Raw genomic sequence first — 17,511 nt, 5'->3', positions numbered from 1 at the left:
TTTATAGAAAGTGCCTGAATGCCACCTTATTGAAATGACAGGTCTAATTATTAGTATCTCCCTATGTAATGTGACTTCAGATCCTCTAACCACACACACACTGTTCCCAACCAAAAGCCCAACATGTCAAGTAATACATAACATTTCAAAATCAGAAATCCATTATTTGGTCCCTGTTCTAAAGTATCCTCCTCGGGGCGCCTGGGTGGCGCAGTCGGTTAAGCGTCCAACTTCAGCCAGGTCACGATCTCATGGTCCGTGAGTTCGAGCCCTGCGTCGGGCTCTGGGCTGATGGCTCGGAGCCTGGAGCCTGTTTCCGATTCTGTGTCTCCCTCTCTCTCTGCCCCTCCCCCGTTCATGCTCTGTCTCTGTCCCAAAAAATAAAAAATAAAAATAAATAAAAATTAAAAAAACGTTAAAGTATCCTCCTCAATCCCACACCCACTCATGCTACAATGAATGGTATTTTCCCTCAGAGATCACAACCCAGTGATCTGGATAGCTCACTCAGATAATACCTGGCCTACAAAACATCTTTGAATCAGTTGCCGACATTTAACAATGGAGGATTGCATTTAGCCAACAAAGAAACTGAGGAGCTAGAGAATAGTTTGCCCAAAGTCAACAGCGAAGTGCTGGGATTGGAGCCCAGTTCTCCTAATTCTAAATGTCTTGCTTGTGCTCCTCCCAGACCCTTCTTCTGAAAGTAGTTGTATATTAGGTTCTCCAAAGAGTCCAAGGCTGCTGAGTTCTGGGAGAAGAGAGGCAAGGGAAAGGGGAATCCATAGAGAAAGGGACACTGAAGTCACTGGGGCCAGCTTCCCCTACTCTTACTTCTGCTATGCTCGCTCATAAAACACATGGCTCAGGGAGAGCAGATCCAGGGAGAAACGTCCAGCCCACTGGCGCCCATCACTCGAAGCACCCTTTGGTGTCCAACACCACTACTGTCACTTCCCAACTATCATGTGGTCTGCTGCAATGGTCATTCCTGAATTTCTCATGTGCCACCTTTGTCTATGAATGTTGCTGCACAGATCTGGGCATGCACCCTTGTCTGGCCCTCCATTTATTCACAACCATCAAGGTCATGGTTTTGTAATATCTTTCCACCTCAACCCAGATCATGCCACCAATTTCACTAGGATGGACTATTGGTCTTCCAACTTCCAGCCTATTCCACACAAAGCAGTCAGAAGAATCCTTTTATTTTTATTTTTTTAGCTAGGCCCAAGACTGGGAAAATAACTTTATTTTCTTGGGGTATGGGCAGATGTCAAGTCATAGAACTTCTGGAATTGCTTCTTGGTGCTGGTGGCCTTGGTGACCTCGTGCACCTTAAAGTGCACAGTGTTGCTCAAGGGCCAGCACTCACCCACAGTGACAGTGTCACTGATCTGGACATCCCAGAAGCAGAGGGACAGAGGCACAGACATGTTCTTGCAGCATTTCTTGAATCAGTTGTATTTTCAGATGTAGTGGAGGTAGTAGTCGCAGGTGACAGTGGTCCTCTGCATCTTCATCTTGAGCTCCACACCAGACAGAATCTACCCTCGGATGGACACATTACCAGTAAAGGGGCATTTCTTATCAATATAGGTGCTCTCAGTGGTTTCCTTAGGTGTCTGAAAGCCCAGACTAATGTTTTTGTAGTATTGCAGGAGCTTCTCCTTGCCAATTTCTTCCAGCAGGACCTTCTTCTTGTTTTGAAAGATGGTCAACTGCTTTTGGTAGGCATGCTCAGTCTGTATTCCCATCATCTTCCTGGCTGTCTGAAAAAAAGAAGAATCCTTTTAAAAGTCAGATCACATCATGCCCCCATGCAAACCTTCCCTGAGCATTATATCTCCCACAGAATGGCGTCCAGGTCGCAACAATGGCTTCCATTGCTCTGCGTTAGTGAGCTCTTGCTTCTACTCAGCACTCACATCTTCTGTCTACTCTTCTCCCTTATCCCACCCAACATCCACCATCTTGTTGTTTCTACTCTGATGATACATTGCCACCCTGGGCCTTTGTACTTGCTGTTTCTTCTGCCCAGAATGCTCTTCCTCCAAAGGTTTCCATGACTTGTTTCCTCATTTCAGGTGTCTCCCCAAACACTTCTGGAAAGCCTTGTATCTAAAGTAGCAAACCCTTGGGGCGCCTGGGTGGCTCAGTCAGCTAAGCGTCTGACTTCGGCTTAGGTCATGATCTCATGGTTTGTGAGTTTGAGCCCCGCATCAGGCTCTGTGCTGACAGCTCAGAGCCTGGAGCCTGCTTCAGATTCTGTGTATCCCTCTCTCTCTGCCCCTCCTCTGCTCATGCTCTGTCTCTCTCTGTCTCTCAATAATAAATAAATGTTAAAATTTTTTTAATTAAAATTTAAAAAAAAAGATAAGTAGCAAACCCCCTCCTCCATCACTCGCCTACCCTTTGTCCTGCCTTACTTTTCTTTAAAACACTACCACCTTCTCAAAGTCTACCATACATGTAGAGGTGCCTGGGTGGCTCAGTCAGTTAAGCATCCACCTTCGGCTCAGGTCATGATCTCATGGTTTCGTGAGTTTGAACCCCACATTAGGCTCTGTGCGACAGATCAGAGCCTGGAGCCTGCTTCAGATTCTGTGTCTCCCTCTCTCTGCGTCTCTCCTCTCTCTCTCTCTCTCTCTCTCTCTCTCTCTCTCTCTCTCAAAAATAAACATTAAAAAAAAAACTTTTTAGGGGCGCCTGAGTGGCTCAGTTGGTTAAGCATCCAACTTTGGCTCAGGTCATGATCTCATAGTTCATGGGTTCAAACCCCACATCGGGCTCTGTGCTAACAGCTCAGAGCCTGGAGCCTGCTTCAGATTGTGTCTCCCTCTCTCTCTGCCTCTCCCCAATCACACTCTGTCTCTCTCTCAAAAATAAACATTAAAAAAATATTTTAAGTCTATATACATTTAACTGTTAATTGTTTCCCTTCTAGAATCTAGGTTCCTAACTACAGGGTCCCTCTCTGTCTTGGCCAACTAATTATTAAATGAATTGAATAAATGGAGGTTTTAATGAGAAGACTCTAGGATACACAGCACTTGTCTTTAATGCAATACATTATTTTAGTATGAATACATTTCATTTTAGGATTAAAAATACACCCATACAATGACATCCAAATCACTACCTACCATTCATACCATTTTATTAATGCAAAGAAAATCTAAATGTAAGATATATGATTTATTTTCAGTAAGACGTGAACACACAGTTATACTTCTCTTCAGCTCTATTTTCAACTTGGCTCACCCTGCACATGGACCTCCTGTGGGATGGTAGCAGTAGGTATACAAGCTCCATAGTCCTCTTCTGAGGCAAGAGGAAAGGCAGGGGCTGCCAAGAATCACTGTTGAGTGAAGCCGGACTTTACAAACCATGGCCAGCTTGGTGATGCGTAAAGTAGTGAGAGTGATCAGCATATTTGAGGCTGGGCCACCTGTGTGTGAATCCTACCTCTACCAGTCATGAGCAGCTGCCCAACCCTTTCTAGTAACCTAACCTCTCTAGGACTGGGTTCTCCATCTATAAATCCAGAGTAAACAGATTGTTGCTATACACGAAATGCCTTTGCACAAGGTCTATTTAATCTTTGACAAAGGCCCTGTTAAACTATTATTATTGTTGTTGTTGTTATTTCCACTTTACTGATAAGAAAACTAAGGCTCAGAGAGGTAAGCTAATTAGCCCAAGGCCACACAGCCAATAAGTTGCAAACCTCCAGCTCCTGTGATGTTAACTGGGAGTACAATACTGGCTCCTAGCCCCTACGCCTGCCCCTAGAGTGGAAGTGGAAATGACACAAGGAGATCTCCAGGGACTGCTAAGCATAGTACATGGACCATGGCAATAGTCATGTGTAGGAATTAGTACTTCAGATTTCCTTAATCCAGCAGGAAGCTTGTATAATAGCTGAGTCTGCTCCCTTCTCCCAATTGGCAGTCTGGGGGTAACTTCTTCATGCAGCAAAAGGACAGACATCCTGCCCTCTGCTAATTCTCTCAGCTCAAGGAGGGGTGGGGGGACAGTCCCCCGCCTTCCCCCAGGAGACAGGGTCTCTCCTCAGACGGAAAGTAACTGTTCCAGCTTGTTGCTCAAAGGTGTTGCCGGTGGTGACAGCCCCTTTTCTTTCTGAGGGGCCCAGCAGGTCATTGTCTGCCACCCCACCAGCCCGCCACCCCCTGCTGGGCTGGCTTCTGTCTGACCTGTCAGTGGGCTCTTTGAAAGCAAGGTTGATGAGGGGCACAGGGGAGGGGGGAATAACTGGACTGAAAGAGGCCAGGAACAGCGGGCAGAGGGTGAGTATTTGGGGTGGCTGAGATCAGAGACCCTTGCTCTCTGTTGCCAGTAGTTTTTGTAACAGAAAAGTGGGGACATGGCAGCAGCCAGGATAGAAATCCCCCAGGTATAAAAAACATGGCCCTAGGCTAACAAGGGTGAGACTGTGCCAGAGAGGCCTGTCAGGGAACGTCCAAGGTGGGCCAGTTCTCATCAAGTGAGATCATTATTTCTAGAGGCTCTGTTTGGGTTGAGGAGAAGCAGCAGAGGGAGGAAAAGCGGGGAAGGAAAAAGAGAGCAGGCTGAGAGAAAGAACAACTAGAAAATGAAGATGTTTTCTGAAGCCTCAGCATTTTGTTCCCCATGTCCTACAATACTCACCAGATACCTTTATAAGGCCATGACTACTCATAGCCTCCTATGAAGAATTGAGGATAGAAGCCATTGGAGGTGGACAGCCAGAGGGTGAATCACTCCTCCATCATTTACTAGCTGTGTGATTATGTACAAGGCTCTTAACCTCTCCAAGCCTCAATTTCTTCATCCGCAAAATGGACATCATAGAAGCCGCCTCAAGGTGTTCTTATGAGCATATGGGATGATGGCTGGATAAGGTGCAAGGTGCAGGCTGCCAAAGCACAGAGGAGCTTAAGCGGCTGGCAGAGGAACAGCCCTGTGGTGGTCCACCTATCAGAAGAGGGAGCGAGGGCAGAGGGCTGGCTAAAACACTTGGCATCCCAGATTTTCAAAAGGTGAATCTCCCTCCAGTATGTATTTAAATTGTTCCTCTTCTGATTGGCATAGTCCTGCCTTAGGTAAAAGAGCTTAGTGCAGATAATAACATGTCATAGTGGTGGGCACAATGACTCCTGTGTGTTAGCCATTTGGAACATTCTACTGTAACAGACCTTATGTTGCAGATCCATGTAGGACTTGGCTTCAGAGTGCTACAAACTGGGTCAAACCCAGCCCCAACATGCAAGAAGCTGTGTGGTCTTCTGCAAGTTATTTTCTTTCTAAATCTCCAGTTCCTCATCTGTAAACAGTGGTGCTAATGATGCCTGAAAATCTGGTGGTGATTTAATGAGGGGATGAGTGTAAGGCACTTAGCATGGTGCCTAAGACCCAGTAAGACAGTAAGATTTTCTTTTTTTTTAATGTTTACTTATTTATTTTGAGAGAGAATGCATGAGCAGGGAAGGCGAGGAGAGAGAGGGAGAGAATCCCAAGCAAGCTCCACACTACCAACACCAAGCCCAATGTGTGGCTCAAACCCATGAACCTTGAGATCATGACCTGAGCCAAAATCGACAGTCAGACACTGAATGGATCGAACCATCCAGATGCCCCCCACCCCAGTAAGCTTTTCATAAGTGCCAACCATTAGCTCTGATTAGACATGGTTGCCATTAATGCTTCCTCATCCTACTGACCCCCCCCAGGTTGTGTCACTTAACATAGGGTCTTTTTGCTGAAATACACTGGCTTTGGGGGGGGCACTAGAAGCCCATGGACAGGGACTCTGAGCTAATGTGGTAGTAGTGATGATGTGCTGTGTGTTGCACCTAATCATCCCAAAGTGTGCATTTTGTGAGAAGGTCATTCAAGGATAGGGCTACCACTTGTGAGTATTGAGTAGATGAAGGTGTGGCTCGTCCTTCCAAGGACAGAGCTCCCAAACCTAGAGCTCTGTGTCCATGAAGTGCTTCCCAACCTGTATTGCACTAGACTATTGTGGGGAGATGCTCTGGGCCAAAAGGGGTCCATGGTCAGGAAATGCTTCATGTTCCATTGCAATATTAAAGATTCATAATGCATATTCATATGTCAAAGGCTCTGAGAAGTCCTGCTGTAAAAAAAAAAACTAGCTTACCTGCTTCACCAACATTTCCCAAGTTGTATCCTCCAGTGTCACCTCTACTTCTATGTTTCAGGGAATCCCCATTAACATCCCCCAGTTTGGAAAACCACTTTAGTCTCTCAGAGTCAGATATACTGCTATGGATATTTGCGGGACATTCTCAATAATTCAGAGCAGGGGTTCTTGAGATTTAGTCGGCAAAAGAATGACCTGGGAATCTTCTTTAAAATGCCAATTTTCCATTTCCATGCTCAGAAATTCAGTAGGCCTGGGTGACAGCAAGAATCAGCATTTTAAAATCACTGAGGTGATTCCAGGGCAGGAGGTCAGGAAGCATGCCTTGACCAACAGTGGTTTAGAGCCTGACTTCTGGAAGTCAGGGCTCAGAACAGCAGCATCAGCGTTACCTGGAAACATAAGGAATGCAGACCACTGTAGGACCAGAGAATTAGAATCTACATTTTAACAAGGTCCCGGGTGATTCCAGTGCTGGTTATATTTTAAGAAGAATTGGTTTTAAAGGTTTTTATTGATGGTGCTTGTTTTTGTTTTTGTTTTCCATTTGTTTACTTTTGATAAACACTAAAAAAAAAAAAGAAAGAAAAACTGGATACACACTACAAGCTCATTGTCACAAAATTTCTACCAACCCTTACCCCTAACCCCATATGTGAGGGGTTGACCAGATGCCCCAGTAGCTTCCCGGTAAGCTAGAGTCCCATTAAAAAGTGGTCTTATCTAGATTATATCCCTGTCTTCAGTAACAGTGCCTGGGTTTTCCTAAGCAGCATTTGCTTTCTTTTTCACACGTGTCCTGAAGAGTAGGAAACCAAGAAAAGCAGCTCTCAGTGGGCCTCCATTCTGCCAGATCTCTGGTCAGACATGATTGATCTTCCATTGCTAAGTGTAAGAAAAGCCAAAGGTGCTTTGGAGCAGGGATCTCTGGCCTTGGAACTCAGGGACTGTCAAAAAAGAGTTGGCAAGAGGAGAGAGGAAAACTTCCAACAGGACTTCCAGAAGCAGCACAAATACAATCCCACTTCTTGCAATATTTAAGAATGGCGGTTGCTCTGGTTGGGAGGGAGGGGATGCCTGTGTAATGATGGTCCATCAGGCAGCCGGGGTATTAATGGCAGGTGAAACCTTCCAAATGAGCACCCTGTCAGCCAATCTATTGCTTTAAAAGGTTGGCAATGTGGGAGACCTAACAGAGGCAATGAAGAACTAATCTCATATTGCCAGGTTAAATCAAGTCAGCCTTGCCTGCTCCTTTCACTTTTTAGTTACATCAAGCCAGAATACTTTCAATTATCCCTCACTTCCAACTTGTCAGCAGGCATTGGGTAAAATGCAAATGGAACAGCAGTACCTTCCCTGGTGGAGTGCAGAAAATATTATGAAGAATAGCCTCCACTAGTTGAACTCTTCCTGTGTATTCAGTGCAATATCTTCATCATCTCATTTCATGTGCACCATCTTATAGAATCTCCATGCTCTTTGGTGAAGTAGGTGCTATTAAGTCCATTCTATAGGTGGGAAAACTGAGTCACAGGAAATCAGTCACTTGCCTCACTTGCCAAGGTTACATAGCTAATGAATGATAGAACAGGGTTTAACCATTCTGACTCTAAAGCCCATATTATTTTGCTATTTGTCTAACTGGACCAAGAATCCAGTGCTGTTCTGGGCAAGTGAGTTCTTGAGCTTTGAAGTGCCCCCCACCTTTGAAATTTTCTAAGTTTTCCTCCAGTGGCAGGGAGTGGCCAGGGTCAGCAGTGCTGTATGGGTGAAGCACGCCAGCCCAGACTAGGACCCACCTGAGCCCTGGTCCCTATTTCTCCATTTCAGGGTGCTTTCTGATCCTCTCTCATTCCTTAGCCCATCCCCATGCATGTGAGGTTGACCAGATTCTCAGAGATATTTGGGGATTTGCATTTATGAGATATCTCAGGGCCCATTGCCCAGCCTTAATTCTAGTGGACAGATTGGCAAGTAGATTGTTCCTGCTGGCTGGAGGAAAATTTTGCAAGATCATGTGAGATCAGCCTGCCAGAATGGTGCTGATATGTCAATTTGGGTAACTCAAACTGTTTATGTAGACAGGGGCCCGGACAAAAAATATTTGCTAGGGACCCCACACACTTTAGACACAGTCCTGAAAGAGCTCACCTTAAAAGACAATAATTCCCAAGGCAAAAAAGAATACTACAGCTGCCTCATTTCTTTTTACTCAAGAACCTCTTTATGTGCCTGGCCATTCAGACACTTCCAGCCTTTGCCAGCGAGCCCTCACCACTCCTTTATTTCCATCACAAAAACCAAACAGCATAGGCTTCTTCCTTCTTGCCCCAACTTGTTGCCTCCCCCCTTCCCTCCACTCTTTGTTAATTTTCTACCTCTCCATCATTAACTGATCTCAAGAATGACCCTAGGATTTATTGGGTCCACCACCTGGATTCCCTGTATTTTCCTTAGGGAAATGAGAACTTGGCAAGTACCTCACTCTGTGTGCTAAACAAACCTATACGATGCCAAGAAGACTCAAAAAGGAGAAAAGAAATAGAAAAGATTCTGAAGCACATACTAGGTTGCTAGGTGCTCACAACTGTTCATGTACCTTGCGTGGATTATCTTAGTCCTCTCATTGCTCATGTGAGGTATCATCATGCCCACTTTGCAAATAAGGAAGACAGAGCACAGGCAGGTTGGTATCTTGCCTGAAGTCAGTCTGTTAGCAAGTACATAAATTGCATAATCTTATATATACATCCCGATGAATGAATGTGTGTGTGTATACATCCTATAGATATGTGTGTGTGTGTATATATATATATATATATATATATATGTGTGTGTGTGTGTGTGTGTGTGTGTGTATACACACACACACACACACACACACACACACATATATATATGTATATATATAGTCTATATAGCCAGGTGCATAAGGTGAGGACCTAGAACCTTTCCAGCAACCAGAAGGTTCTCCTGTGTCCTTCCCAGCCAGTACCTCCCCATTAAGGTAACTGCAAGTCCTAACTTTCTACCATAATTGATTCAGTTTGCCTATTCTTGAACATCTGATGAATGGAAATATAGGTACTCTTCAAAACCTAGGTTTTAACCAGCCTCTTGGCCCAAGGAGTAGGGAAGGCAGATTTGGTGGTTGGTGATGCCACTCACCAAACCATAATCTGGAAAGAGTGAAGCTCAATTTTAAAATCTGAGATGATAACCCATTCCTGTCAAGTGCTATGTGCAGACTGTAGCAGAGCTACCCACGACACCTGAAGTGAGTTGTTGGAGTCGATTCATGCCACCCTGTCACAAAATGGAACTAAGAAGAGTAAATTTAGATGCTTCTCTGAAGCCTTTAATACCCAAGAAAGCTGGAGAGTTCATGCAGGTTATAAAGGGAATCACTTGCATACCAAGCTACAGGGAATAAATGACACCAAAATTGAACAAAATGCTTTCATCTGGATTCTCCATAAGCTGCCCAGTTTACAGAGATCAAAGAGGAAAATAAGTGAAATGAATGAAATAAACACCCTCTCATTCCTGGAGATGTCCCTTCCCTGTAAGAGTGATGTACAGACTCAGGCAGCCTTCCCCAAACAGAAAACATGATCATGTTTCAACCAACTCTGAAATACCCAATATCTACTATGGCTCTCTGCAGCCTCTCCATTAACCCGTGGCCTCCTCCCCCTGAGCGTAGCTTCACTAGTAAGTGTTCAGTTAAGGCTTTGAGGTTGAATCTTTTAAAGGAACTCCTTTAAAAATCTAACAGAGCGAACTAGGCAGGGGCTGGAAACAGCTGGCGCAAACTTGTAGCCAGCCCAGAAGGCAAGTGCCACCTTGTGCCAATGGTAAACAGCTGAATGGGGGCTTCGAATCTCACAGGTAAATAGTGTGGTCCCCAGCAGCCTGCAGTGCAGGGAATAAATCCCCAGGTATCTCGTTTCTCATGTTGATTCCTTTTAGAAGCTCATTTTAACCAACCAGATTCTTCCCCAACTGTAGGAGTAGACAAGCCTGCAAAGGTAATTAAATCTCACGGCCACCCACACTTCCAGAGTTGATGGGTGTCCACTGCCCTGTCTTCACACTCCCTTTGGGAAAGAAACATCACCTTCTCCTGATAATGAAGAAGACAAAGAGTTATGATCTCACTGGTTGCCTTTTCCTACTTTTTATCCAAAACTCCTTCGTAGCCACTTGGATAACTTACTCAGCTTCTCAGAGCCTCAGTTTCCAACTTTATAGAGTGGATGATGGCGTGATAATGGGCGTAACACACAGTTAACAGAGTAGTCACTGTACCAGGCACTGTTCTAAGTACTATATGTGTAATAACTGCTTTAATCCTCCAAACTGTGCTTTCTAACATCATTGTCATCAGTTCATTTTGTACACGAGGAAACTGAGGTACAGAGCGGTTACTAGCCCAGGGTCAGCAGATTGGGTACCTGATCTGAGAATCAAACCCAGACAGCCTGATCCAGACTATGCGGCTTAAGGGTTATATTATTCTGCTCTGTGGGGTTATGTGAGGATTTAAATCAAGGATATGTGCAAATCTCGTTCCACCCATAGCATTTATTCATACTGTCCATTTACCTATTGCTATTTAGAAACATAGCATTTTTGACAGGATTCAACCTACCCATAGCAAATACCAGTGAATGACTCTAATAGGGGATATTAATTTCATTTATAACCATGTCTGGTTTTTAATTTTTTTAACTTTTTTTTTTTCATTTTTGAGAGACAGAGACGGAACATGAGCAGAAGAGGGTCAGAAAGAGAGGGAGACACCGAATTGGAAGCAGGCTCCAGGCTCTGAACTATCAGCACAGAGTCTGATGCAGGGCTCAACAAACCGTGATATCATGACCTGAGCTAAAGTTGGACGTTTAACCAACTGAGCCACCCAGGTGCCCTGCCATGTCTGGTTTTTATAAACTGAAAAAGTTGAAAACTTTGCAGGGTTTCTGGTTATAGTTCATTGAACACAAACTATGCCGAACTGATGTGTGTGTGTGTGTGTGTGTGTGTGTGTGTGTGTGTCTGTTCATTTATTCCCCATCACAGCACCCTATGCTATATGCATTATTATAACTCAGTTTTACAGGCAAAGAAATTAAAGTTTGGCAAGATTGGTTATCTAAGCTTACACAACCAAGGACTAGAGGAGATGAGCTTCAATCCCAAATCTGTCTGATTCCAGAGGCCAGGAACCTCCCTCTGATGCTGTGTAGACTTTTTGGCTTTTTACTTTAGGAATTCTAATTCAAAGGAATCAATTTAGCATCAACCTGATTTCTGCTTCACGTTGCCAGACCCGTTATGGAAGACTCTCTGATTTTCTTTATCAAAAGCAGTAAAAAGAATGCCTCCCACATTGTTCCCAGAAAGTTTCTCCACATCCATATTTCTCTGAAATGGCCATTGCAATTAGCGTATGACATACACATGTGGAATATAGCCAGAGCTGTGATTTAGCATGCATCCTGACAGAAAGCACCTAGATAATTCTCCACGGCCACATCTCACAGAGTGAAGTAAATGAGGACCCATTAGGCAAACGTGGGACACTGCTGTGGGGCCTGCTTAGGATGGCCTGGGTCATTTTCCCAAAACGCTGAGTCAGAATTGGGCCCTTTTTGAGGTCTCTGCACACCTCTTTCGCCACCCTCACTGGGTAAAAGCCCACCAGACAAACAAGTAGGTGGATAAATAAAGAAAGAAATCGGCCAATGTCACGGGAGGGCTGTGCCGCTCTCGCGCCCCTGTTGAATAGAGACGCTGGCAGCCTCTCGGGTCCTGAACTGGCAATTCAGGACAGTTTGATTGCCTGCTTGATTGTTTGCAAGATAACTGCAAGATTGTCAGTGACAGGGTAATTTACTGAAGATTGCCATGTCAGACTCCATGCAAGGGGCTTGCTGGCATAAAGATGCGGCTCTCATGACTGACAGGCCGCTGGGAGATAGCAGTGCCAATTTAAAGTTCACGGTGTCGTTTGAAAGTGTTCGGCAGCAGCAGCCCATAATCATGCAACATGATGAGGTCATTACAGGAATAACGTATGCTCACACTTAATAACCGATAGAACCCCAGATGCACAATCTCTGGAGCAGTTCAATGCAAACATGTAGGAGGAAATCATTTCTATCCTTTTTTTTTCTTTTTTTAGCATTTGCCATCTGCGATTGCTGATGTGTTTATGGGACATCTCCTGCCAGACAGGCCCTTAAATAAAAAGCCAAGAATCAACAAAACAGTAGGGAAATTTGAGGTCCACCCTTTGGAAAAAGTTGCAAGTCCAGAATGAGTGGCAGACTAGCAGGGGTTGGGGAGAAAAGTGTTGAGTGCTTAATAGAAAAACTGTCCCAGGTTATTATTTGAGCCTGATGAGGTTCTCAAGCTGGTTAGATGGAAGGGGTGGTAAATCAGATAGGGGGTAGGAGATGTTCCCAGCTTCAGGAGGGAAAGACCACCAGAGACAGATGGAACTTCTAATGGGAAGAGGCCAGTGGCCTTAAAGAAATCTATAGTGCTACTAACAGTGTGTTTTTTCTCACCTGCGAAGTTTCTGTAGCTGCTGAATGAAGCACTGCCAACCTATCTCAGCAGGATAATTTTAAATCCAAAGCAGGCATTCCGTGGTGGATTCCTTCTGTCTGGTGGAGGCGGTCCACGGAAGGTGATGTTAAAGGCAGAATGCTATGCGTTTTTTCTTTTCTTTTTCTTATTCTGCCAGTGGCTATGGGATCCACTATACGATCTGAACATAGATCTGTGATGGTGCTCCAGCATCATCCTGCTGCTGAGATACAATTCTCTGGCCCCATTTCTTGGGTATGAGATTTGTGAGGCTCTAGGGAGCACCTGATTCAGCCAGCATATCAGGCAGAGGTGTTCAGAGCCTTGATTTTGAAAGTCTCTAAATTTAAAGTGTGTGCGCCTGCTCACCCTCCTGGGTCTGCATTTCTAGGAAATTCTGTAAATCTAAATGTGTTACGAGGCACTGAAGCCACATTTGCCCATGTGGAAAATGAGAGGCTAGTTTTAGTAATTTAAAGCCAAGCAAAACACACAACCTCCTAATTTGTTTGTTTGCTAAAAATAAAGTAATGCATTAAAATAATTGTACATTAATTGCTAAATTACAGTGGAACTTCGGTGAAATTACATATTTCAATTTTGTTAGCAGAACCAAATGAAAAGAGTAATGCCAAAAAATTACATTGTAGTAAATTTAAAGCATGCAGCCAGGCCTCTGATTCAGTGTTCCAGTACAAGTGTCTGTCAAGTCCCAGCCCAGGGTTTGAGTACATGTTTCCATGATGTTAATTATGGCCCCAAAGTGTCTTGCTATCAAATCTGGGAGGTGCAAGCAAGTTATTCTCCAATCTTCTCCACTGTGTGTTCAGTCAATTCCCAGCAGAGTGAATAAGGGTTGGCCAACTAATCCATTCTAATAGGGAATTCCAAAGAGCAAACACTACCCGAAACATTCCCATGCTCAGCCCTAACACGCGTGTGAAGAATGGGAAACAGTCATTTATTCATTCAACAAACCTTTGTTGAATACCCAATTCCGTGGCTGGCACTAAGTAAGGCATGAATATAGAAATGAATAAGACACTGTTATTCTCTTCAAAGAGCTCATTTTCCAGACAGGAAGGCAAGCACACAGAGATAATTGATTCTAGCCCAAGGAAGTTGGCATTAACAAAGGTTTCTAAAATTTATTGTGCATTAGAATCACCGGGCAAGCATGGGTGAAAGGCAGATCCCAGGACCTGTTCCTGGAGGCTCTCCCTGGGAAGCTTGGGAATAGACCCTTGAGACCCATGGGATTTTGATGCAGTACCATTCTTTGAGAAACTGTGATTCAGGGATACACAGAGCAGGAGTACCATAACCTAGTCAGAGGCATCACCAGGAAGGCTTCCTAGAAGAGGTGGCCATACCTAGTCTGGGTTGTGAAAGATGAATCGCATCTGTTTCCCCACTGTACTGTCAGCTTCTTAAGGACCAACCCCATCATTCTTTGTTCTTCATACCATGTTGCATTTCCAGAACATGGATGGCACTCAAATATTTGTTGAATGGTACATGAATGATAAGAAACAGCCCAGGAAAGGGATGTAGGGCCAAGGACCTAGTAAATCAGGATGTTCAAAGTGTTACGGGTGTGTAGCAAGGTGGCACCAGAAACGATCGGGTGAACTGATAGCTTACTTTCTTGGTGCTAGAACCAAAGCCATTTTTCCACATTTCCCAGAAAATGCAAAACTCACCCACCCAGTTCTCACACTGGTCAGCAGCACCTTCCCTGTCTGACAAGGAGCAGAGATGGATCTCAGTTTCTCCATTAAACTGAGATTTAAGGAATCCCATGCATTTTGATGATTTGTGCACCCAATTAGCACAAGGCCCTGAGAACTGGCTATGGGTAATTTTTAGTGCTGCTCTATCCAAAAGCAAAATATTTGGTTTTATTTCCAACCACTCAAATATACTTGCTCATAACAGAAAAAGTAGAAATCCTAGCAAAGTATAATAAAGAAGAAGGAGAGAAACACACTAATCTACTACCTGGGGATAATCATTTGTCCACATTTTCAATTATTTCCTTTCAGTCTTTTATTTTCTATGCATATATACTGGAATTAAACTAGACTTGTCGTGTGAATCCTGCCACTTCAAGCCCTTGGGAAGGGTTGATGCTGTTCATGACAAAGGTGTTAGCATCTCTCAGCAGCTTTGTGTTGTGCAATGCACTGACCCTGGCTCTCCCTCTGCCCTTCCAGATGGCCTGGTGGATTGCCTGGACCCTGACTGCTGCCTGCAGTCCGCCTGTCAGAATAGCCTGCTCTGCCGAGGGTCCCGGGACCCCCTGGACATCATTCAGCAGGGCCAGACAGACTCACCTGCCGTGAAGTCCTTCTATGACCGCATCAAGCTCTTGGCAGGCAAAGACAGCACCCACATCATTCCTGGAGACAACCCCTTCAATAGCAGGTGGGCACCCTTCTGTCCACACAGACCCCGAAGTGGCTGGTTGCCTCCCTATCAGAGCAGGAAGAGGTGCTCCCGTTTTTCCATGGGCCCAGTTGGCCTGGAAACTACCCCATGAGGGCAGCTCCTTGCTCTGGTTCACAGAGGGCCCCTTGCTCTCTATGGGTCGAGACCCAGAGCAGAGTCCTCATCTGTCTGTAGGATTTGGCCACCTTCAACCTAGAACCTGCTGGAGACACCTGTTGATTGTCTGGTTTTTAGATCATTTTTATAATCTATTATTTTACAACATTTCATTACTTTATCTCTCTTTATAAAATACCTCTGGTAGTGGCTTTTGTTTGATCATCACTGAAATACTTCATTCAATAGAGTATTTTTGAAAGCAATTATTAACTTAATAACATAGCTTATCATTTCTGGCACCTTAGAGCCAAGATAATGCCAGTGGCTAGAATTTATTGAGCACTTATGAGCCAGACACTTTATATAGACCATCTCTAATCTGCACAGCAACCCCATCAATTGCATCTGCTAACTACCTACTTTGGGCAAGATGTCATGCTGGGGCATGTTACCCCTCTTTGCACAATGATAGAGTTTCTCTTATGTTTACTTTTGCTCTCAGTTGCTAATTTGAGACTTATGAATATTCTAGGGGCAAATTCTAGATTTATTATATAGTAAGTTTGGCCCTTCCTCCCAGGACAAGTTAGAACTGTACACCCAGAGAGGAGAGCCAGGGGGAAGAGTTGGCTTTGAGACATCCCATCCCCTTCTCCCTTCTAGGCACTGTTTCTGATTCTGGAGGTAAGAGAAAGGATAGGAGAGGCAGGGGACTTCTTACGGTCTGCCTACATATCACAGATCTTGCTCTTGGTGGGTCTGGGTCCAGATGTCGATGGTATGCGCAGATGTGAAGATGGCAGGCGTAGTCTTCTTGGGGATATCTGTCTCATCTCTATGCTCCTTTCTGTAGAGAAGTAAGAATGGGTGGCTGGGTCCTCTTTCATGAAGCCTCTAGGAACCTTGAACTTGAGTGGGGCACTTCTGGCCTCCTCACCCCACTAACTATCCTTCTCATGCCATTCTTCTCTTAGTTCTCTTTATCCTACTTCATTCTGGGGAGGCCCAGAAGCAACTCAGGAAGTACGCTGCCCAAGCAGCCTTCCAGCCAGCAAATAAAATACCTGCTCTCACTTCTTACAGGAGCCCCTAGCTTTATAAATGATTCTCTTGGTGCCCCCACCTTAGACTTTGGGGAGGAAGCATCAGCAGGTCATGACTCAGACTCTGCTTCTCCCTGGGAGAGCCTGGCAAAGGTGGGATGGGGAGGTAAGGAATAATGGTACAGCCAGTTAATTCTACAACCCCTTAGAACTCTCTGGGAAGTTGTGCAGCCCCACTTCCTGACAGCTCTTTTAATACGAGGGCTCTTGGGCTAGCAAGGTCACATTGGGCTAGCAACTTTAGCTTCTCTCTGCCCTAGTTTTACTAAAAAGAAAAAAAAATCATCTCAGCCCTCTTCTATTTCAGCCCTGGCACCCCTCTAGCCATGTCATATTAGACAATTTATTTAACCTTATAAACTTCATTTTCTTGATTGATAAAATTAGGATAATACTATAGAAAATACTCACACAGTTATATTATTACCTTAATACAAGAACCCCTCAAAAATAAAAGAAACCATAAATATCTGATCAAAAAAGTACTTATTAAATCCTAGTTCTTGGACAGGGATTCTACAGGTATATTTCCCTTAATTATGAACATAATTCCTGTTGCCCAAGAGTCCTGAATGGCCCTAGCACCAGGCCATAAGCATTTCACTATAGTTTACATACAGTTTGCTAATACTGTAAATGCATCTTTCCAAAGCCCATGCTCTGTCCAGTTTCCTATTAACATTTCATTTTTTCTACCCTAAATCCAGTAATTTCCTGTTATTCTCCTTTTTGTCCCTTAAAATTCAATTTTATCCTCCTCACCAAAGTTAACACTTCCAGAAGGCACCTTGAGCCACAGCCAAGATGCAGAAGAGGAGGTAAGGACTCCATAATATTTGTGGACCATAGCAGCCCCAGAGATCTGGGCAAAAGAAACTTGCTTTAGAGAAAGCCTGTCTGATGCTTTGAAAGTAGCAATAAATAGCACCACCCAAATGAGCCCACACTCCAGCGTGTTGGTGTAGATACATAATTCAGAAATACAAAATGTAACTCCAAGACATAGGTTGAAGTTCACCAAGCATGTGAATTTTAGCGTATTATCCTCTGACCAAAAAAAAAAAAAAAAAAAAAAGAAGGAGAAGGCTAGGA

The 17,511-nt window shown here is 44.3% G+C and overlaps 1 protein-coding gene and 1 pseudogene across 17 annotated transcripts in view; one reads left to right on the top strand and one right to left on the bottom strand.

Moving 5' to 3' along the window:
• The window catches only part of TENM2 (teneurin transmembrane protein 2), a 2,391,334-nt gene that overhangs the window by 2,287,644 nt on the left and 86,179 nt on the right, over positions 1-17,511 (top strand). For all 17 annotated transcript variants that reach the window (XM_045040340.1, XM_045040320.1, XM_045040321.1 and 14 more), the window contains one exon: positions 14,983-15,193. In XM_045040340.1, the coding sequence (XP_044896275.1) occupies positions 14,983-15,193 (211 nt within the window). The remainder of the gene's footprint in view (positions 1-14,982; positions 15,194-17,511) is intronic.
• On the bottom strand, positions 1,199-2,239 carry LOC109503222 (annotated as a pseudogene).

This window comes from Felis catus, chromosome A1, assembly GCF_018350175.1.
Source record: "Felis catus isolate Fca126 chromosome A1, F.catus_Fca126_mat1.0, whole genome shotgun sequence".
Taxonomy (NCBI): domain Eukaryota; kingdom Metazoa; phylum Chordata; class Mammalia; order Carnivora; family Felidae; genus Felis; species Felis catus.
The sequence above is the reverse complement of the archived record's forward strand: the minus strand, read 5'-3'. Positions and strand labels throughout refer to the sequence as shown.